This window comes from Hyaena hyaena, unplaced genomic scaffold (assembly GCF_003009895.1).
Source record: "Hyaena hyaena isolate Hyena2069 unplaced genomic scaffold, ASM300989v1 scaffold_189, whole genome shotgun sequence".
NCBI classification, from domain to species: Eukaryota; Metazoa; Chordata; class Mammalia; order Carnivora; family Hyaenidae; genus Hyaena; species Hyaena hyaena.
In genome coordinates, this window is record NW_024080821.1 from 2,575,646 (window position 1) to 2,599,358 (window position 23,713).

Below are 23,713 nucleotides of genomic sequence, written 5' to 3' on the forward strand. Positions count from 1 at the left end.
CCCTGCCGGGTTTTCTATGTAGAGTATCATGTCGTCTGCGAAAAGTGAAAGTTTGACTTCTTCTTTGCCGATTTTGATGCCTTTGATTTCCTTTTGTTGTCTGATGGCTGATGCTAGGACTTCCAGCACTATGTTAAACACCAGTGGTGAGAGTGGACATCCCTGTCGTGTTCCTAATCTCAGGGGGAAAGCTCTCAGTTTTTCCCCATTGAGGATAATGTTAGCTGAGGGCTTCTCATAGATGGCTTTTATGATGTTTAAGTAAGTTCCTTCTAGCCTGACTTTCTCGAGGGTCTTTATTAAGAAGAGATGTTGTATTTTGTCAAATGCTTTTTCTGCATCTATCGATAGGACCTTTTTTTTTTTGTTAATGTGATGTATCACATTGATTGATTTGTGAATATTGAACCAGCCCTGTAACCCAGGAATGAATCCCACTTGATCTTGGTGGATAATTCTTTTTATGTGCTGTTGGATTCGATTTGCAAGTATCTTGTTGAGGATTTTTGCATCTGTATTCATCAAGGATATTGGCCTGTAGTTATCTTTTTTTGCTGGATCTCTGTCTGGCTTGGGAATCAGAGTGATGCTGGCTTCATCAAATGAGTCTGGAAGTTTTCCTTCAAGTTCTATTTTTTGGAATAGCTTGAGAAGAATTGGTATTAATTCCGTTTTCAATATCTGGTAGAACTCCCCTGAGAAGCCATCAGGTCCAGGGCTTTTATTTGTTGGGAGATTTTTGATGACTGATTTGATTTCTTCACTAGTTATGGGTCTGTTCAGGTTTTCTATTTCTTCCCGTGTGAATTTTGGTAGTGAGTGCGTGTTTAGGAATGTGTCCATTCCTTCTAAGTTGTCCAATTTGTTGGCATATAATTTTTCATAGTATTCCCTGATAATTACTTACATTTCTGAGGGGTTGGTTGTAATAAGTCCATTTTCATTCATGATTTTGTCTATTTGGGTGCTCTCTCTTTTCTTTTTGGGTGCTCTCTCTTTTCTTTTTGAGAAGCCTGGCTAGAGGTTTGTCAATTTTGTTTATTTTTTCAAAGAACCAACTCTTGGTTTCATGGATCTGTTCAATTGTTTCTTTGGTCTCTATGTTGTTTATTTCTGCTCTGATTTTTACTATTTCTCTTCTACTACTGGGCTTGGGGTGCTCTTGTTGCTCTGCCTCTAGTTCCTTTAGGCGAGTTGTTAGATTTTGCACTTGCGCTTTCTCTAATTTCTTGAAATAGGCCTGGAGTGCAATGTACTTTCCTCTTAGGACTGCCTTTGCTGCATCCCATAGAGTTTGGATTATTGTATTTTCATTATCATTTGTTTCCATATATTTTTTAATTTCTTCTCTAATTGCCTGATTGGCCCATTCATTCTGTAGTAGGGTATTTTTTAACCTCCATGTTTTTGGAGTTTTTCCAGACTTCTTCCTGTGATTAAGTTTCAAAGCATTATGATCTGAGAGTGTGCATGGTATGATCTCAATTCTTTTATATTTATTGAGGGCTGCACTATGTCCCAGTATGTGATCTATCTTGGAGAATGTGCCATGTGCACTTGAGAAGAAAGTAAGTTCCTTGGCCTCAGGATGCAGAGTTCTAAATATATCTGTCAGATCCATCTGGTCCATTGTGTCATTCAAGTCCATTGTTTCTTTAGTGATTTTCTGTCTGGTTGATCTATCCATTGTTGTAAGCAGAGTATTAAAGTCCCCTGCTATTGGAACATTCTTATCTATAAGGTGTGGGATGAATAATAAACGCAGACCTCATTCATAAACCATGATGACTCTCCTAGGAAATTTTTCTTCTCTTCCTTTCAGCAAAATCATTATGTTATCTTTTTGTTTGTTTCAGTTTATTTGAGAGAGAGAGAGAGACAGAGAGCGAGCGGAAGAGGGGCAGAGAGAGGAGAGAAAGAATCCCAAGCAGGCTCTTTACTGTCAGCGCAAAGCCTGAAGCGGGGCTTGAACTCAAGAACTGTGAGATCATGACCTGGGCGGAAACCAAGAGTTGGAGGCTTAAACAACTGAGCCACCCAGGCATCCCAATTATGTTATGATAATCAAAATCTTAGGGGTGCTTGGGTTGACCACCTGATTCTTGATTTCAGCTCAGGTCATGATCCCAGGGTCCTGGGGTAAAGCCCTGCATGGGGCTCAGTACGGAGTATGGAGGCTGCTTAAGATTCATTCTCTCTCTCTCTCTCTCTCTCTCTCTCTCTCTCTCCTCTCTCTGCCCTTCCCCACTCACACACTCTCTCTTTTAAAAAAATTTTTTTTAATTATTTCTGAGAGAGAGAGAGAGAGAGAGAGACGGCGTGAGCAAGGGAAGGTCAGAGAGAGAGGGAGATACAGAATCTGAAACAGGTTCCAGGCTCTGAGCTGGCTGTCAGCACAGAGCCTGACATGGGGCTCGAACCCACAAACCGTGAGATCATGACCTGAGCAGAAGTCGGACGCTTAACCGACCAAGCCACCCAGGTGGCTCTCTCTCTCTCTCTTAAAAATTTTTTTAAAATTTACTAAGGATTAAAAACATAATTATATGCAATGAACAAGAATGTAAATATATGTCTTATGAAAATTTTTTATGAAAAAGTTTTCCAGTGTTTTTTTCCAAAAAGTTAGTTTCTTTTTTTAATTTTTAATTTTTTTATTTTTATTTAAAAAAATTTTTTTAATGTTTTATTTATTTCTAGGCGAGAGAGAGAGACAGCGTGAGCAGGGAAGGGTCAGAGAGAGGGAGACACAGACTCTGAAACAGGCTCCGGGCCCTGAGCTGGCAGTCAGCACAGAGCCCGACACGGGGCTCGAACCCACGAACCGTGAGATCATGACCTAAGCGAAAGTCGGACGCTTAACCAAATAAGCCACCCAGGCGCCCCTCTTTTTTTTTTAAATTTTTAATGTTTTATTTATTTCTGAGAAAGAAAGAGTCAGCATGAGCAGGGGAGGGTCAGAGAGAGAGGGAGATACAGTATCTGAAGCAGGCTCCAGGCTCTGAGCTAGCTGTCAGCACAGAGCCCGACATGGGGCTCGAACCCATGAACTGTGAGATCATGACCTGAGCTGAAGTCGTACACTTAACCGACTGAGCCACCCAGGCGCCCCATGTTAGCTTCTTTTAATACTGAAAAGTATCTAATAATGTACAAGGCAAAATACAGATTAGAATTAATGAATGTCAAATTTTTATATCAAATATACATAAACCCAAATTACTGTATATCATTTTACTCTCTAAAGCCTTAGTTAAATTTTATTAAATAACTCAATTTTACAACTTAACTGAAATTTTATTTAAATTATACATTTAATTTAAAAATTGATTTATAAACAAGTAACTTTTTATTATTTATTTATTTATTTATTTATTTATTTATTTATTTATTTTTAGTAACTTTTAACCCCAACATGGGGCTCGAACTTGTGACTGTGTGATCAAGAGTCACATGTTTGGGTTTTTTTTTAATTTTAAAAAGTGTTTATTTTTTAAATGTTTAATGTTTTCCAACTGAGGCAGCCAGACAACCCCCAAAATAAGTAAGTTTTTAAATAAAAATGTGAAAATTCCTAATTCTAGCATTCAATGTCCATCTTGCCGCCTGTGTAAAAAATTGGTATCATTATGTCTAAAGTCTTGATATACAAATTTGAACAATGTGTAATGTGGCTTATGTAATATCGCAAAAATGCCCTCAGTTTCTATTTATAGCTGATGCACACGGTGTCCTAATTCATGTGGAGTAGCCCCAAAACCACAAACAGGAAGATGAAAACAAGAAGAAACTGTACACTCGGCGATACTAGAAAACGCCATTTCATTGTGCTCAAATCTATTGCATTCTGGCTGAGAGGAAAGATCTGGCAAGTTAATTTGTCTTTTCTCTTACCTAAGTACTTCTCTGCTCAAAAATCTCTGCACTCCAAGATGGTACCTAGCAGGGGCCCCATCAAGCTTTCATTAAACCTTTCGAAGCAGATGCATTTTTCTCTCCATCAGTATAGGGTAAGATGTGAAGCATCTCCTGGGAGCCTGAACATTGTCGGTCAAGAGCACGGATGTTTAAGGTTGTGCCGGTGCTGAGCGCCAGAGGCACTGTGTGGTCCTTAATAAATTTAATTATTGTGTTGTGGGGGGCTCTAAAGCACAGAGCCTACTTGGGGGCTCCCCCTGCCAGTTCTCGGGGCAATGCTGGAAGAGTATGCGTCCAGAAAATGCATTAGGAAACAGGACATTGTGAGGCAATGTCTGCTTTGAGTTTTCCATAAACTATGAGAAAAATGGATTCAGCTTGCTGAAATCCAGAACACAGGAACCCAAATCCAGTGCCGGGAATGCGATCTGCACTGAAGGCGCAAAGAGCAGAATCCACAGCACAGAAGGGTCCCTCGAGGCTGTAGCCACACGCTTGAAAAGCTCTCCAAGTGCAAAGCAGAAAGGCACGTGGAAAACAATGAGACAAAAGAGGATGAGAACGGGGCGCCTGGGTGGCTCAGTCGGTTAAGCCTCCGACTTCGGCTCAGGTCATGATCTCACAGTCTGTGGGTTCGAGTCCTGCGTCCGGCTCTGTGCGGACAGCTCAGAACCTGGAGGTGCTTCAGATTCTGCGTCTCCTTCTCTTTCTGCCCCTCCTCCACTTGCACTCTTGTCTCTGTTTCTCTCTCAAAAGTAAATAAACATTAAAAAAAAATTAAAAAAAGAAGATGAGTACAGACCACAGAGATTGTAGACTTAAACAGGGACAGAGACGCCAGACTGTCTTTGGAATATATTTCAAACCATATTAGTAAGACTGAATTTTTGGCTTTATTATAGGGCTTGTACTTTATCCCACAGAATACACACCTTCTCAAACACTTCAGGAATATTTACACAAATTGACTATAAACTAGGCTACAAATAATGCCTCAATCTCCCCACAAGGGAGGAATTATATAGGCTCCACACTCAGGCTACGATGTAAAAGAAACACCCAGTTTCTTAAAACTTTAAAAGAAATGCCCACATACTTTTCCCCCTGAATAATTATTAGGTCAAAGGCAAATTCAAACCTGGAATAACAGGTTTCTAAAACAATGAAAATGAACGATCAGAGGCAGTTTCTGAAATGTAACCAAAAGCGTATATGAAGAAAATGTGTAGTCTTAAGACACTGCTTTCATTCAAACAAAGCAAAACAAATGGACTGAGCATGCAAGGAGAAGTGAAAAAAAAATAGAAGGAAAATGTTTCCAAGGAAAACAGCAAGCAGCAAAGAGTAAGAATGGAAGCACAACATATTTAAGGGGCTCAGCGGAAAATGTGTGGGTGGGATATTTAAAAATGGAGTCAAGAAACAAAGACTAGTCGGGGGGGGGGGTGGTTCTGGATGCCTCAGTCGGTTAAGTGTCTGACTCCTGATTTCGGCTCAGGTCATGATCTCACGAATCGTGAAATTGAGTCCCACATTGGGATCCATGCTGGGATCCATGCTGGATATAGAGCCTGCTTAGCATTCTCCCTCCCTCTCTCTCTCTCTCTCTCTGTCTCTCTTTGCCCCTCCTCCACTCACATGCATGGGTGCACACACGCAATCTCTCTCGTTCAAAAAAAAAAAAGAAACAAAGACTAGAAACCCCACATATTACATGTCCCACCATACTTGCTATGGACTTTGATCCTTCTCTGTAGCACCAGAGCTGGTTAAAGTAAATTCTTCAAAGTTTCTGGAATGGGTTCCTTGCAAGAACAAGCCAGTCTAAAGTCAAGGGTTACCACCAAACAACAGACTCCTTTAATCATAACACGGTCGATAGATTATCCAAGAAGGTAAGCATAACTGAAGGCTCTATTTGTAGTAGAAGTTTCTTTTGTTTTTTTAAGTTTATTTATTTATTTTGAGAGAAACAGGGACAGAGTGAGCAGGGGAGGGGCGAGAGAGCGAGAGGGAGAGAGAATCCTAAGCAGGCTCCATGCTGCCAGCACAGAGCCTGATGTAGAGCTCGAAGTCACGAAACCGTGAGATCATGATGTTAGCCGGAGATCAACTGAGCCACCCAGGCACCTCTGTAGTAGACGTTTCTACAGTCTTGTTGCCTCCAAAGCATTGCTAAACACTTTCTTCCATAAAATTATATTCTGCCCTGAGACAGGCTCCCGGCAGGTTAGAGGTGCCAATGCCTGCTACTGGCCTTTAGAAAAGGGCAAGAAATAAATCTTAAGTCTCTGTTCAGAAAAGTGCCAACAGAAAGTCCCCGTATTGTGCTGGGAAATGCAAGGTAAGTAAAACACAAACATGCCTTTAAGAAACCAAATATGGACGTTAGCGTATGAGACTGGGCCATTCCCAGACTGGAGACATTCCATGGTGGTCCAGTCCAAATGCGTCATTCACATAATTGAAAAGGAAGCATGCCTTCCTGTTGGTCAGCCCTGTGGGAAATCTTTCCACTGAGCTGACATCTGCCTGTTTCCTCCTCTTCTGCCCAGTCTCAGTCCCCATGCATCAGGCCACACAGCATTGTAGCCTCCTCTGTGGAGTGGCCAGCTGCTGGGCTTTGGAGCCAAACCAAAGCCTCTGGCAAAGAACTGGGTTCATGTAACTGTACATATCGGTGAAGTGTCTGACTACATCATTCTATGTTCCAATATGATCATGCCTGAGCATTTACATGGGACTTTTGTTTCATTGCTTTCTTTCTGTTTCTATTACATTTAGGGGATTATATTGATTTTTTAAGTTACCAATATTCTGAATGGATAAACAAACTGTGGTACATTCATCTAATGGAATACTACCTAGCAATAAAAAGGAGTACACTATTGGGTGGCTCAGTCTGTTAAGTATCCGACTTCGGCTCAGGTCATGACCTCACAGTTTGTGAGTTTGAGCCCTGCATCAGGCTCTGTGCAGAGCCTGAGACCTGTTTAGGATTCTGTGTTTCCATCTCTCTCTGGCCCTCCCCTGCTCGCACTCTCTTTCAAAAAAAAAAATTAAAAACAAAACATTTTAAAAAAAGGAATATACTATTGGTATATGCAGCAACATGAATAAATTTCAAAATAGTTATGCTGAGTGAAAGAAGCCAGACCAAAAAAAGAAAGAGAAGGATAAGGAGAGGAAGACGGAGGAGAGAAGAAGGAGGAAGAAGAGGAGGAGAAGACACTGCATGGTTCTATTCATAAGAAACTCTAGAAACTGTAAACTAATCTATAATGACAGAAAGTAGATTAGTAGTTGCCTGGGGATGGGGGAGCAGAAAGGGATGGGGGTGGTTGCTGAGAGGCACAAGAAAACTTTTGGAAGTGAAGAGATATTAACCATCTTGATTGTGATGGTGGGTTCATGGATATATACATATGTCAAAGATGATCAAATTGTATGCTATAAATATGTCACTTAGTATATGTCAACACCTGAATAAGGTATACTATAGTTACACACAATAAATTTTATGAGAAGGGAGTTATGGGCCTGTCACGGTTGAGAAGCCCAGCATCAGGCTGATTCAGAAGCGGGAGCGGCTTCTCCCACGACGTTGTCCTCGGGTCAACTGGCTGTGCAATCTATCCAGTGGCCACAAGGGGCCAGCAACGGCCCGTATACAGGAAGTGTGGGTTCCCGGCACCAACATTTAAGAATTCCCTCCAGGGGCGCCTGGGTGGCTTAGTCGTTAAGCGTCCGACTTTCGCTTAGGTCATGATCTCGCGGTTCATAGGTTCGAGCCCCGCGTCGGGCTCTGTGCTGACTGCCAGCTCAGAGCCTGGAGCCTGTTTCAGCCTGTGACTCCCTCTCTCTCTGACCCTCCCCTGCTCATACTGTCTCTCTCTCTCCTAGAAATAAATAAAAAACATAAAAAAAAAAGAATTCCCTCCAGTGTGCTCCCCAGCTTGGGGGATGGGGGTAGGCGGGCGTTAAGATTCCCCGCTTTACACAGTAGCAGAACTGGAGTTGGGGCTGTGGTCTCTTTGGGCACCGATTCCATCCTGTTGGTCCCCCAAGACCAAGACAACTCCCTGTGCTACCATATCTTTTAAAACGGTGTCCTGTCTGCAGTGGGGGCAGGCAGCCACAGCTCCAGGCCGGTTATCTGCAGGGCTGATGCGGAGTAGCCGGAAAAGGCACCAATAAGTTGTGATTCTCAAGGTGCCTTTGGAAGACCTCCTAGGCCTGGAGTGGCCTCTGTATTGGCTTTCCACCTTGCCTGAAACCCACCACTATAAAACAAGACAAGATTCCATTAGCCAGCCAAGCCAAAGAATGAAGCACCAAAAAGAATTTTATAAGGGAGAGGGAAAGTAAACAGGGGGTAACTGGGGATGGGGAGGAGAGGGTGGAGCACCCAGGGTGTGCTACAGTGAAGGCTTCCCAGGAAGGACTTGCTGACATGTACTGAGCCTTCCCAGTGTGTGAGGCATGATGCCAGCACTGTATGCAGTGAGCAGTTTCACCTCCACAGCACCCTTGTGAAATCCCAAAGTCACAGAGGGGAGGCAGGGCAAGGATTTGAATCCAGGTTTGATACTAACATGGTGGGTTTAGCTGTTACTCCTACTGCTCATTTTTTAACAGTTTTTTAATGTTTATTTTTGAGAGAGAGGAGAGAGAGAATGCGTGGGGGAGGGGCAGAAAGAGGGAAACAATTCTAAGCAGGCTACAGGCTCTGAGCTATCAACACAGAGCCTGATGTGGGGCTCGAACCCACGAACTGCAAGATCTGAGTCGAAGTTGGATGCTTAACCGACTGAGCACCCCCTCTTACTGCCTGTTATAACAGAAGTGTCTTTCTTTCTCTTTCGGGCTAGGGTATTATTTACTTCATGTGGTTAACTGGCTGGTGTTTGGTAGCAGGCAGTGGGTATTTCAGTTTATCCTCCTGGAGATAAGGCTCCTGATGCTTCCAGAGAATTTTAAGCTCCTCTGACAATCCAGGAAGGAAATATTCCCTATTTATTTGCTGAGCATTCACAGCGCGTGAGGTTGTGTGTTAAGACTGATACTTTCGGGGCGCCTGGGTGGCTCAGTTAGTTGGGCGTCCGACTTCGGCTCAGGTCATGATCTCACAGTTCGTGGGTTTGAGCCCCGCGTTGGGCTCTGTGCTGACAGCTAGCTCAGAGCCCGGAGCCTGTTTCAATTCTGTATCTGCCTCTCTCTCTGACCCTCCCCTGCTCACGCTGTCTGTCTCTCTCAGAAATAAATAAAACATATAAAAAATTTTTAAAAAAAAGACTGATACTTTCATAGTGATGGTATCTGAAGGGCAGGTGGACAGAGGCCAGCAACAAGGAATCTAGGGACAGGTGACTTGTACCAATGCAGTGGCATTGTTCACATGTGACCATACGAGTGTGTCAGAGGCAGCAGTACCCCACCTCAACTGGGGTCATGAGCAGACTGACCAGATCAGAATGCAGGGCAAGAGAACTCACCAGAACTCCCGGTTATCAGAACAAGGCCAAAGCGTCCCAGGGAGAAGATATCTCATGGCCATGGTTTGTGAGTAAGTGAAGGTCATCCTTTCCCTCAGGTGTGGCCCAGCCCTCCTGCGATCATGCAGCTTGACCCTCCAAGCGAGTGGCCGCAAGGAGGTAGCCTCTTCTAGGTTCTGCAGAAGCCAACAGCTCTGGCCTTCGGGCCTGCCTCTGCTGCTTTTATGCTCCTCTGGCCACATGGTGGGGCTGATACGGGCACTGAGTAAAGGCTCCAGGGCTGTTCATGTGAAGATAAAGCAAAAGGAGGCCAAGGTTAAACACTGGGTCCCCTTGCTTCATTTCCTAGATGGGGAAACCAAGGCCTGGGGAGAGGCAGGGACTCGAGTGAGCTAATGGCCGAGCTGGGGGTAAGCCTCCCCGCAGTCTCTTCTCCCAGGCTCCCCAGCCCTATTTCCTAACAGGTCCCTGCTGCCGGGGGCGTCTCTGCCCTTTGTCAATCACTATTGTCTTTCTTGAAAGAACAATTCTTTAATATCGTCACGTAGTTGGTCAGTGTTCAAAGTTCCAACGGTGTCATGTCAAAAAGCACTTCCAACAGTTTGATTCAATCCAGATTGGAATCAGGTGAGCTCAGCTGTGATTGGTTGATGTCTCTGAAGTCTCTTTTAATCCATAGGCTCCTCTTCCGTCTTTCTCTTTTTGCTTGTGATTTATCTCACGATCTATCCTTGGAGAAGGCGTGTCATGTATCCTGCAGATTGTCGGCAGTCTGGGTTTTGATGATTGCAAACCCACGATGTGGTCTCGCATATTGCTCTGTTTTCTATGTTTCCTTGTAGTTGAGTCTAGAGGTTTGATCAGATCAAGATTTGGGTGGTTTTTTATTTTTATTTTTTTGCAAGACTACTTCATAGGAGTAGTAGTCTTGCAAAAAACAAACTCTGCACAGAGTCTTAAACACCATCCAGTTCAGCCATGTCATGTTCAGAAGGAGAAGCTGAGAACCAGAGAGTAGTGACTCATACAAGCTTGCACACTTAGCCAAGGTCATGGACATATTCTTAAAGGAAGCTCCTGAAAATTCTTGTGATCAGTTTTAGTGCCTTTGATGGCTGTGTCTGATATTCTCACTCTACAGCCTGTGCTTGTACCCACGGTGCTGGGCCTGCCTCTCAACCTCATCTTACTTACTGCTGGGGTCCCAGTGCCTATGGTAGACACTCATCTGCTGCATGAATAAATGAATGAGGTTACTATTGTTTTTATGTCTCAGAAACTGGTTGCTCCTGGACTGTCCCCTGGGGAAGGTATTATAAGCACTGGCCCTGCTGTAAATGTCCAGAAAGCAGCCAGCCTGTTAGGCACAGGCAGGATCCAAGGGTAAAGGAATCAGAGGGAAGCAGGGCTGACCCTAGAAAAGCAACTGGAAAGATGGCTAGAGTGCAGCGTGGCAGGAGGCAAGCCCAGCCACACGAGATCCTGCAGGCAGCATGGATGGGGTGCACCAGCAGGGGGCAGCGTCCAGCCACCGAGATGCGGTCCAGTCTGCTGGTGGAGCAAGCCAGGACCCTCATCCTCATGCTGGGCAGACTGTGGGGGAGGGGAAGAAAGAGAGGGAGACAGAGAATCAGAAGCAGGCTCCAGGCTCTGAGCTGTCAGCACAGAGCCCGACATGGGGCCCGAACCCACGAACTGAGGGATCATGACCTGAGCCGAAGTCAGATGCTCAACCAACAGGGCCACCCAGGTGCCCCTGTAAGACACATTTTAATGACGGCGTGGACTGGGTGTTGGAATAAAGAAACACCACCCAACAGCAAGAAGTGTGTGTGATAAATTAGAAGTTTCCAACCAAATCAACACCACGGTCAAGAGGAGGTCAAGTTCATAGAGTCTCACCAGAACCAGAGCTGGTGGGCAGGACCCAGAAAGAATAAGAGATACGCGCATCAAATGGAAGAAAGTGCTAGAGATGTGATTTAAAAAAAAAATTTTTTTTAATGTTTTATTTCTAGGAGAGAGAGAGAGAGAGACAGCGTGAGCAGGGGAGGGTCAGAGAGAGACGGAGACACAGAATCCGAAACAGGCTCCAGGCTCTGAGCTGGCAGTCAGCACAGAGCCCGACACGGGGCTCGAACCCACGAACCACGAGATCATGACCTAAGTGAAAGTCGGATGCTTAACCGACTAAGCCACCCAGGCGCCCCTAGAGATGCGATTTTGAAGGAAAGAGAATTTTCAAAACTGTTGGAGGAAATGCAACACAAGGGCTGAAACGGCGAAACTGTTCCAGTCCTTCCAATTCTGTCCGGCTCAGGGCCAGTGTTTTTCAAAAACGGTCTATTCAAAAACAGTAAAGATTCTTCTAGAAGACAGTCTGAAAAAATATACATATTATTATGCGCACATGTATTATGTGTACGCAGAGGCGTAGGTGTGAAATAAAAGCACGGGCTGGAGAATCTGCATGACCGCCTCATAAAGTCCCCCCCCGCCAAGCGACTGAGCCTGTGCTTTGCCTGAGCACATGGGCTAGCGTGTTGTTGTCCATGGCACCACGTGGCAGGCAGGGGTGCTCATGAGGGTACAGAAAGGGGCTGCGTATGTGAGGAACCATTCCCCCCAAGAGATGGCCTCATGACAACAACATCTGAGCAATGTCACTAACCATGGATTTGCAGCTGTGTACACGGAGACAGTAGCACGAGAACTGACGTCACGAGGACCCCAGCTATCCCAGCACTCCTCCTGTGACTGGCACTGCTCTAAGGGCTTTGCATCCCTTAACTCATTTAATCTCCCTAGCCTTCTTATCCCCATTTTGCAGATGAGGACATCAAGGTCAGAAAAGTTGAGTAACTTGCCCGAGGTCGTGGAGCTGGTTAACGGAAGACTCCAGCAGTCTGGCTCCTGAGCCCACACTCCTGACCACCAGACCCTAGTGGTGCTTCTCAGTGATCACTGTGATTCAGACTCAACCAACACAAAAGAAGCTATTCAGAGCGCCAATCCTCTATTCACAAGGCAAACTGCAATTTAGTTTCTGGAAAACATTAATACATTTCACTGGAATGTTATATGTTTTGTACTTCATGTTTAACTTGTAGATGATTTTTAAAAACTTTTTTTTACATTTATTTTGAGAGAGAGGGAGAAAGTGTGCAGGTGCATGTGGGGGGGAGGGGCAGAGAGAGGGGGAGAGAGAGAATCCCAAGCAGGCTCTGTGCGTCAGCATGGAGCCCAACACAGGGCTTGAACTCACAAACTGTGAGATCATGACCTGAGCCGAAATCAAGAGTTGGACGCTTAACTGACTGAGCCACCCAGTAGCCCCTGTTACTTAAGTATTTGTAACTTAAAATTTGACATAAATACCTTATAATTCTTACAACTGTAAAATCAAAACATCTATAAATTAGGGATACATGGGTGGCTGAGTCAGTTAAGCGTTTGAGTCTTGATTTCAGCTCAAGTCACGATCTCATGGTTCATGGGATCGAGCCCCACGTCAGCCTCTGCACTGTCAGTGCCTACTTTGGATTCTCTCTCTCCCCCATCTCTCCCCCTCCTCCCTGCTCTCTCTCTCTCTCACAAAATAAACTTAAAAACACACACAAAACAACCAAATACTTAAGTAATATAATAAAAATAAGCGAACTCTTAAGGGTTGATGGAATCTTCACCCTCAGACATACCCTCTAAGAGCTGGTGTGTGTGGATGTGCAAAGATACAAGCCCAGCGCTCAGCGTGACGGTACTGGCGGTGCGTCCGTGCACCTGCACACACTGTGTCTGCTGGTTCTGCGCACCACTGCCCCGTGCTGCTCTGTACATCCTGACCCTCTTCCCTCGACTTCTCCCACAATGTCCAGGATGACACTTCCCACACAGGGTGAACGGTCACTGATTCAACGACCTTAAGCTGGAATTTTCCAGTCACAAGACTCATGAAAGATAAAAAGCAAAGCACATGATAGAGGGCTGGCGGGCTGGCCTGTGGGAGGAGGAGAGACAGGGAAGGGTTCAGACAGGTGAATGAACCGAAGTCACGCCATCCGCCCAGCCGATAGAGTGGGGATTGCTCCCTTCCGGGATGTTCCACCTAAATTCTTCTGTTTGAGGTTTGAAAGTTCTGTCTAATGGACTCTGCTGCTCAGAAGCTGCATCAGCCATCGCCCAGATACTGTTCGGTGCGCAACTCACTCCCAGCCCTATGTGGCAGCCTCCGCTCTACGGACGAAGAAACAACCTTACAGAGCCAGCAATGCCCGCCGTTCCTAGACTTGTGAGGGGTAGGACAGGGCTTGAAGCTACATCCTGCGCAAGCCAGCCCATACTGGCACCCAACCTGGTGTTATTCCCACCCCAGCTGGGAAACCTGTTAAGACTTGAATGAACCAAGAGGGTAGGAGCACAGAGGGGTAGAAAAGAAGGTTCTAGATGCCTGTTGAGGGAACATGGGTCTGGTTGAAGGAAGCGCTTAATAAAAGTTTACCATTTTCAGGGCACCTGGGTGGCTCAGTCAGTTAAGCGTCTAATTCTTGATTTCAGCTCAGGTCATGATCTCATGGTTCCAGGGATCAAGCCCTGCGTCGGGCTCTGCACTGACAGCGAGGAGCCTGCTAGGGATTCTCTCTCTCCCTCTCTCTCTCTGCCCCTTCCCCACTCATGCACACGCTCTCTCTCTCAAAATAAAAAAAGTTTACCATGTTCTACCTGTTAGATAGGCAAATATCCAAAAGTTTGATAAAACCTTCTGCTGACAAGGCTGAGGGGGCACAGGCACGTTCCCGACAGAGTGTAAACAGGCAACATCTATGAAAATTACAGATTAATTTATCCTGTGGCTCAGCAATTCTGTTTCTGGGAATTCACTGAACACAGATACTTGCACAGAATTAAAAGACCACATACACAAGGTTATTTATAGAAACAGTGAACTCCAATGTCCATTAAATACAGGCTGGTCAAATAGACTAAAGTACATTCCATATAATGGAAACACATGCCATAAGAAAAAAAAAAGAGAAGAAATTCTGATATGAAACTCCAAAACAAAATCTCTGATATGATCTCTTCCAAAACAAGATGTTACACAGTATATTTATAATAGCTTTTGTGGGGAGGGGGCAAGGATACGAAATAGAAAAGACATTTAAAAAGTCTGTCTATTCATATTTGTTAGATGAATTTAGAAACATCAAAAAAGATATATAAAGGGGGTACCTGGGTGGCTCAGTCTGACTTTGGCTTAGCTCATGAGCTCATGGTTTGTGAGTTCCAGCCCTGCATTGGGCTCTCTGCTGTCAGCACAGAGCCTGCCTCAGATCATCTGTTCCCCTTTCTCACTGTCCCTCCTCTGCTCATTCTGTCTCTCTCAAAAATAAAAAATAAACTAAAAAAAAAAATGTAAGGAATAATTATGATTTTAAAGGTGGGAAAGACTTTTCACTATAGATAGATTTTTTTTCCCCATAAATCTATTAAAAATTAATATTTAAAAAGGGCCTGAATGGAGAAGTCTCTGCTGTGGTGAGGATGGTATAAAATAGAGAGATGATGAATCACTATGTTGTACACGAGACTAATATAACATTGTGTGTCAACTAAAATCAAATAGAAAAAAAATTTTAAAACGAGATAGCTCTGCCAAGGGTCCCTTCTATAGTCAAGTTCATTGCTCCCTGTAGTCTTCCTCCACACACCTGCTTGGCCCCTTTTGTCCACCGCCTCCTCCAGGCTTGGCTCTGGCTCTGCGTCCTTCAGAGGCCTTCTGGGAGGTCATGAAGGAGAGCCCTTATGCACCATGCTTCACTGCATCTTTTGGAAGTTGTAAATCTAACTCTGAGCTACTAGTTTCTTCCTCTCTCGAGGCCCTATTTTACACCAAGCCTCAGAGAAATGAAGTAACTTGTTGAATATCAGCCAGGGGCAGAGCTTCAGCCTGATCCAGCTCTGAGCCCTCCCTAAATCCATTCTCTTCACTGCCCCATGTTGCCTCCAGTTACAGAGCCCAGCAACCTGAGGCCCCGAGGAAGAAAGACAGTCCCCTTTTCCTTTATGCCCTCATAGGGGTCAATGCTCAGTCACGGGCAATCACATGCTATAGGGAAAGAGGAAGAGAAGAAGGAAGGAAGGGGGAGGAGAAGGAATGGGGGAGGGCACTTACTCTTGCAGTGATGGGTCTGAATCATCGGCATTGGCCGCCCCCAGGTCGGAGTTGTAGGACATGGGCTCCTCGGAACGGTCTGGACTCTTGGAGCCATTCTCTTGGAGGAGGCAGCTATCAGAGTTTAGGCTGCAAGACACCTGGGAGGAACTGGCCGTGTCCAGGCTGAGGGAGGAGGCTGTGAGCTTCCGGTTCCGTCGGATCTTATGGCCTGAGTGCTGGACTTCGATGTCCTCGGAGCCTGAGGAATGGGAAATCGAGTCCAGAGACTCTTTCTGCTGTAGTTCTGCCCCAGGTGAGGTGAGGGGGTCGAGCTCAGAGAGTGGGCAGAGCCCAGAGAGAGCCAGTGGGGTAAGTGTCCACTCGTTCAAGATGGCGGACTTGTAGGAGAGCTCGAAGGACAGGGACGTCAGTCCCTGCAGGAAGCTGAGGAGGAACTCGCCCTCCTTGGCATCTTGAAGCAGGGCCGTAGGCTGATAGTACTCGCACAGGCGGGCGGGCTCCTGGAGGAGCAGCTTCAGGTAGCACTCCATCAGGCCATCATTGAGGGCCAGCCTCAGCCAGGCCCGGCAGCGGCCCACGTCCGTGCTGACAAAGATCAGGTGCTCCAACTCGGAGACAATGTGTCTGGGGGTGAGAAGGACACGCTGGTTTCAAGAAATGATTTCAAATCACAAAGGATTATTTTATCCACCAGCCAGCAAGAGCCAGTAATAATGACTGCAAGTATATACGGGCTTGAAAAAGTCTCGGGTAGTAGTGTTCTACGGGGAATTGAGAAATACTGGGGTGCCTGGGTGGCTCAGTCGGTTAAGCGTCCAACCTCGGCTCAGGTCATGATCTTACCATTCGTGGGTTCGAGCAGCCAGCTCAGAGCCTGGAGCCTGCTTCGGATTCTGTGTCTCCCTCTCTCTCTGACCCTCCCCTGCTCACACTGTCTGTCTCTCTCTCTCAGAAATAAATTTAAAAAATTAAAAAAAATTTTTTTAATTAAAAAAAAAAAGAAATATTTAGCGACAGCCCCCAACTCTTTGAGGTTGCTGCTATGAAGGATAATTGCCATTTTCGTTTCAACTACCCAGGCACCCTGGCCACCATCTGCTCATCCAGCACACATCTGATGAGCCCCTAAGTGCCGGGTCTTTGGAGCTGTGAAGATACGGGATACAGACATGGTCCTGCTCTCAGTCTGGGCTACCACCTTTCAAGGGCACATGGAGGTGATTCCTGCCGTCAGTGGAGCCGGGGTCGGGGGAAGGCAATCATTTCCAGGTTGCAGTAAGAAAAATGCCACAGGAAAGGCAGTATCTGAGCTGGGCCTTGAGGGATTTCAAGAGGCAAAGATGGAAGGGGAATCATTTAGGCACCAAGGACTGAAAGAAAAAGGCCCTGGGGGTAGGGAAGCAGCAGCTCTATAACCTGAGCAGTGAGCACTCCCGTTGCTGAGCACTCCCATTACAGCATCGGAGGAGGGGCGGCTGACTGGGCGGCAAAGTCAGGTAACGCATGGTATCATCCAATAGTGAGGCAAAGAGGGGCAAGGGTCCCCACACCTGGCTGTGCGTCAGAATCACCTGGAACCTGGTCAGGATACAGATTCTGGGGCCCCAGCGAAGTGAACGGGACTCCAGGCTAGCGCTGGAGAGCCTGCGAGTTTTTGCACAGGGGACTGACGTGACCGCGGTTCTGCAGACCCTGGGTCTGTCTGATGTAAATGCCCTTCCTCTGACTATCACAGTGCCCCGAGCACGTCTTGCCCACACGAGGGCAGGCTCCACAGGGCTCAGGGAATGAGCTCAGGTGCGTGTAAGCTCAATAAATGTCGAGCGGCTGCCTGACCTAAGGAAAGGCAGAATGAGATAAGGGGGACAATTAGAAGGCCACTGTCACCCAGGAGTGAGGTAAGAACCTGAGCCAGGGCAGTGGCAGCACGAAAAGGAAGATACAGGCTGACAAGGCACCTTCGGGCTGAGGGTAGCATTTAATAGCCCTTAGAGGCGCGGTGCCAGCAGCCGCTTGTCCAAAGCCCGGGAGCAGGGGCAGGGCCGCAGAGACAAATGTCCCAGGGTGAGTATTCAGATGATCTGGATTCCACTTCTTTAAAAAATGCCATAGCCTGTTAGGAGTATAACACTTAGCATAGAGATGTTCAAACATTCTAAGGCAGGGTCAGCAAACCTCTTCTGTAAAGGGCCACTTAGTACAGATTTTAGGCTTTGCAGGCCACACATTCTCTGTCCCAACTATTGCCCTTTGCCACCATGTGGTAAAAGGTGGCTCCTGCTAAAGGCGACCAGCCATTGCCTGAGGTCTGAGGGGCTCTTGAGGCTGGTCTAACAATAACCCCCATCTCCCCCGTCTCCTTTGCTGTACAGCTGGAGTGGTAGATCCTGGTGTCCCCCACTCTGAACTCCTCCCCATAGCGAAACCTCCCCTGCCGATCTCGCTTGTGGGTGACAGCTTTCAGGAGGGGCCAGAAGACAGGCTGAGGCAGAGGCTTCTGGTGGGCACTTTTCTTCCTTTTCCCTCCGGCCTCGGCTCGGATGTGCTTGGCGTGAAGGCCATGGATAAATACAGCCTCCAGGGCACTGCACATAGTGTTGGCGTCTCCGTCTTCGCTAGTGACCACCGTGTCCGAGGACACGTACTGCTTCTGCAAAGCCTTCACTGATCCCACCAGCTTATTCTTGATGACCTAGTCGGTGTCAGACACAACACAGGACTTTAGAAGATCCTATGGCGACACAACACAGGCCTTTAGAAGATCCTATGGCGACTGCTGGCATGTGCTTATCACCAAATACGTGTGCACCCACACATGTGCTCACGTCTACCTGTGTGTGTGTATACAGCAAAACTTGCACAAACTAATCATAGGAAATAAAGAGCAGCGCCTGGCTGGCTCAGTCAGTTAAACGGGCGACTTCAGCTCAGGTCATGATCTCATGGTTCGTGAGTTTGAGCCCGGAGAAGGGCTGTATGCTGACAGCTCAGAGCCTGGAGCCTGTTTCAGATTCTTTGTCTCCCTCTCTCTCTCTCTGACCCTCACCCACCTGTACTCTGTCTCGCTCGCTCTCTCTCAAAAATAAACAAACATTAAAAAAATTTTTAAAAAGAATGAAAAGACAAAGTACAGAGGAGAAAAGGAAAATTACGTACTTAAAGCACCCAGAGATAGTTATTTTTCTGCAAAGATAGGTGTATATTTTTCTTTTGTTTTGCTTTTTAAACTGAACTTCAGTCATTTGATAGCCATAGAAATCTTGTGTCTGAACACTGGCCCCATCACAGTTACAGCTGCAGGAGCTGGGGTGATGCATCTGGGGCAAAGGTGAAGCTTCCCACCTTGTTTAGGAAACTATGATTTGATGAAGAGGCAACAAGTGCCCCTTTAGAACAAGAAAAGCACCAAGAAAACAGGATCGTCGTCCACATGAAGAAAGATCCTCGGGGCGCCTGGGAGGCTGTCGGTTAAATGTCAGACTCTTGATTTTGGCTCAGGTCATGATCTCATAGTTTGTGAGTTTAAGCCCTGCATCCGCCTCTATGCTGACAGTATGGAGCCTGCTTGGGATTCTCTCTCTCTTTCTCTCTCTCTGCACCCCTCCCTTCATGCTCGCTCTCCCTTTCAAAGTAAACAAACTTCATTTATTTAAAATTTTTTAATGTTTATTTATTTTTGAGAGAGACAAAGTGTGAGTGGGGGAGGGGCAGAGAGCGAGGGAGACACAGAATCCAAAGCAGGCTCCAGGCTCTGAGTTGTCAGCACAGAGCCTGACATGGGGCTCCAGCCCCATGAACTGTGAGATCATGACCTGAGCTGAAGTTTGACATGTAACTGACTGAACCACACAGGTGCCCCTAAAATAAATAAATAAATAAACTTTAAAAAGAAAGAAAGAAAAAAAAAAGAAAGGTCCATGACCTGGTAGTTAGAGGCCGATGTTAGTCTCAGCTCTGTCGGTCACCAGCTGAGTCACCTAAGACATTTCACTTAACCTCACTGAGCTTAATTTCCTCATCTGTTAAACAGAATGAATACTTCCTGATCTATATAGCCCTGGGGAGTGGGGGGTACTCTAAGGGGGGGACTCATTTCTTATTCATTCTTGCGTCTTTAAACTTGGCATGGTTCCTGGCATATGCAAGAACTCTGTTAAGGTCTCTTATGTAAGTCACTTGTAAAATACATATATGTAATGTCCTTTGGAAAGATAAAGACAGGTCTGTGGTGATAGAAGCATGTCAAAATTACCTACGTGGTATTTTGGAAAAGGATCGGAAGGGAATACAGAAAAATTGGTTTGAATTGTTAGCTGATAGGATTATGGATAGTTTACTGTTTTATTTTCATTCTACCCCAAACAGTTCATGTTAATGTTCTCTGAAAAGTCGAATGTTGTTGTTGTTGTTGTTGTTGTTGTTCTTCTTCTTCTTCTTCTTCTTCTTTTTTGTAATAGCTTTAATGAGACAATTTACATAGCCTAAAAATCACTCCTTTAAACTATACAGTTGAGTGGTTTTTGGTGTATTCACAGAATGGTAAAACTATAGCCACTGCCTAATTTTAGAACATTTTCATGTTTTTCGAAAAGGAACATTGTGCCCATTAGCAGTCATTCCTCTCTGTTCCCCTCTCCTCCAACAACTACTAATCTACTGTCTTTGTGGATTTGCCAATTCTGGACATTTTGTATGAATGAAGTCATACAGTAAGTACATTGTCTTTTGTATCTGGCTTCTTTTACTTACCAGGTTTCCACGGTTTGTCTAGACTGTAGCACGTATCGGGGCTTTGTTCCTTTTTATTGCCAAATAAACTTCCATTGCATGGGCATACCACATTTTATTTATCCACTCACTGGTTAACAGACATTTGAGTTGTTCCCACCTTTTGGCTATCATGCTGTAAGGAACATTTATGCTCAAGGCTTTTTTGTGGACCTATGTTTTCAATTCTCTTGGGTGCATACCTAGGAGTGGAATTGCCCATCTGCTTTCCCTAATGCCTGCACCATCTCACATTCCCGCCTGCAGTGTATGAGGGTTCCAATTTCTCTATACCACCACCACGTACTATTATCTGTCATTTAGGTTCTAGCCGTCCTAGGGGGTATGAAGAAGTCTCTCATGATTTTGAATAGATTTTTCTAATGTCTAATGATGTTAGGATCTTTTCATGAACTTATGGGTCATTTGTACACCTTCTTTTTTTGTTGGTTTATTTTATTTTTGAGAGAGAGAGAGTAAGAATGGGGCAAAGAGAGAGGGGAACAGAAGATCCAAAGTGGGCAAGATGGTGACAGCAGTGAACTCCCAGATCGTGAGATCATGACCCGAGCTGAACGGGGGGTCTGGGAGGAGGGCTCTTCAGCTGGGGGCCCAGGTGACAGGGTGCAAGGGAGCATCAGGGTGGCCCCAAATGATAAAGGTGCTCTGATTCAAGCCCTGGCCTCTGGATCTGACAGGACCGAGCGCCAACTTTCCTAAGTAAGGACACGCAGAGGGAGGGAGGTGTGTGTGGAGGCCAACTCCCCCCCACCCCCAAACCAGCTCCAGTCAGCACACAACAGACTGGCCAGAAGAACGCTTGGTCCCTGGCCACCGCCCATCTGTCTCTCCCTCAAGCTCCTACACACCTGGGATTCTCAGGACCCTCCTCTGGTGACCAGCTCCATGCTCTGGCCACCAGGGCACCAGGAAAAGGGACCGTGCTACAGAGTCCCTCTTCCTGAAATCGTGCCTGATCTTAGAGGCTGGGTTTCTTCAAGGCTACCCTAGGCAGCCCTGCAGGCCAAGTTCAGGCTCTCTGGCTCTGAGACCCTGGCATCCAATCCCCTTCGACAATTCCAGGGGCCTAAGGTCTCCCCTCAGGCCTGCCCTTCCAGACAGAGCCTCAAGCTCTAACACTGCCCTTCCCTCAGCCTTGAGGCTTGGGCCTCTACAATCTGAATAGCAGGTCCATGAAGGCCTCATTAACTAATTAACTGAATATAATAGAGAATTCATTGGAGGCGGGGAGGCTGATCAGTAAGTGGGTGCTCTGGTCAAGTCAGGGTCTGTTAAAAAAAAAAAAAAAGCCAAAGTAAACTGACACTGAGAGGTCAGAGCAGGGCCAAACAAGGGACAACTGTGGCCTAAAACTGTCAGGAAAGCCACAAAATGACAAAAGTGCAGAGAAATCCAGAAAAACTGCCACTTGACAATTCACAATACAGAACCGAGACATGGGGATCAGGGCAAAGTCCAGGGCAAATCTCTTTTTGCAGGAAGCCAAAGCCCCCTACCTAGGCCTGTCTGTTCTAGAAAGTCTCAGGAAGGCAGGAAACGGCTCAGAGACAGGCCCACAGCTGGCTACGACGGGAGATCTCTGGCCTCTGGGTCTCCTGACTGCTAGGTGGGCACTCCAGCAGGCTCCTTGGGTGGGCCAGGCTCCCACTCCGCAGCACTAAGGGACTAGTTTCACTTTCTATCCTCAGAACCGTCTTCACTGACACCAAGAAGCGAGCCAAAGAGGGGTGTGTCTTCGGGAGACCCGGAATGAAGAGAGCAGGCAGAGAGTTCAAACACCGTCGGTGCAGTTGAGCAGAAGAGGTGAGTGCCATCTGCCTTTAGAAAACTCCCAAGCCACCCTTAGCCTACCTCTGCCCCTCAGACTGTCTTACTCTGGCCCGGAATCTCATTCTCTCACCGCATTTAATTCTTAAAATAATCCTGTGAGAGAAGGATTATTAGCCCTCATTTCACCGAGGAGAAAATTGAGGCTCAGGAGAAACACACCTCAGGTGAGGGTCAGAAGCTCCACTGTATGAAAGAAGGCCTAACACTAACAGGAAATGATCTTGCCCATCGGATCTGCAGCCCCAGCTAGGGGAGCACAGGTCCCTTCCACAGCAGCCAGGTTTCTGTATGCTCCAACACCCAGGAAGGAATCGTCGTTGATTCTCTTCGTGATACTGCCTGGCCCTCTATAAACATCCGATTTCACTTCCTCCAGAGACTAAGGAAGAACGAAAAGAGGAGAAGGGCTCAGATGAGACTTACATTAAAAGAAGAAATGGATGAGCTGGCTTCACCACTTTCGAAGCACTCCATTCATCAGCAAACAGCAACCTCTTCTCAGAGACTTCCCGCCATCCGGGACAGCCTCGTCTCTACGGCCTGACTCGATCCTGCACCTGGCTACGCACAACAGCAGGCGGGTGTTTAAGCCCTCCAGCTGTTGTGCCAGGTGATGAGTCAGGGTTTTCAGTTGGAAACAAATGACAAAGTTATCTTCTGATTCAGAAAGACAGCTGAAACTTCAGACATGTGAATGCTGAGTGAGGAAATAGCACCTCCTTCTACCTGAAGAAAATTGGATTTCTAGACAAGAGCCCTGTGAGGGGTGGGAAACAGGGGCAATGAAGCAAATGAATACCAGCTGGAGGGCAAGAAACTTCTAGCTTGTGATTCCCAGTCCAAAGGCTAGTGGGTAAGGCCAGAAATGTGAAGTCTATGAACACCGGGTATCTTTCTTTCCTCCCTCCCTCCTTCCGCCCCAAAACACCCATCTCTCCCATATTCTTGTCCCAGATCCCTTACAGTTCTGTCAAGGACCAAACTCTGAATGAATGAAAGCAGGAACTATGCCTGACTCATTCGCCGTTTCATTTCTAGTGCTTCGAGCAGTGCACGGCACGCAGTAGCGCTCAAAAAATACTTGCTGAATGAACAGACGACTAACATAAAAAGGCTCAGGGCAGGTATCTCTGTTTCTGACTGTAAGAAGTTAAGGCATACAACTTTTCTGTGGTGGGGCCACTCTGGAACTCTTTCCGCTACAAGAAGCTGCCAACAGGCTAAAACCCTTCAGATAGATCGCACCTTAACGGAGGGGGATATTGAAGGTAAAAGGACAATCAGTGTTCAAAGAAGTGAGACTATAAATGGCAAGCAAAGACAATGGGTCCTCTTTAGGGCCCTTTTACAATCGCTGTCAAATGGCCAATCCTTTGGCCACCAGAACTTAGAGGGGATGGGCACCCAAAAAGCCCAGGAGATTATAAATGTTAAAAAGGGGGCCTGGGTGCCTCAAGAATGTCTAGCTCCTCTGAGATAACTTGGCTCTCTGTGTTCATGGGTAATC

The 23,713-nt window shown here is 46.2% G+C and overlaps 1 protein-coding gene across 5 annotated transcripts in view; it reads right to left on the minus strand.

Annotated features, from left to right (window-relative positions):
- The window catches only part of LOC120237742 (pleckstrin homology domain-containing family M member 1-like), a 54,138-nt gene extending 35,998 nt beyond the window's left edge, over window positions 1-18,140 (minus strand). For 2 of the 5 annotated variants that reach the window (XM_039241154.1, XM_039241152.1), the window contains exons 1-2: window positions 17,005-18,140; window positions 15,586-16,212 (exon numbers count right to left, since the gene is read on the minus strand). In XM_039241154.1, coding sequence (XP_039097085.1) covers window positions 15,586-16,212; window positions 17,005-17,093 — 716 coding nt within the window. In that variant the 5' untranslated portion in view covers window positions 17,094-18,140. Of the gene's footprint in view, window positions 1-9,413; window positions 9,694-11,894; window positions 12,460-13,064; window positions 13,411-15,585; window positions 16,213-17,004 lie in introns of those variants that run through there. The other 3 variants (XR_005530034.1, XM_039241155.1, XM_039241153.1) reach the window with 3 other exon arrangements.
- Between the last annotated feature and the right edge of the window lie 5,573 nt (window positions 18,141-23,713).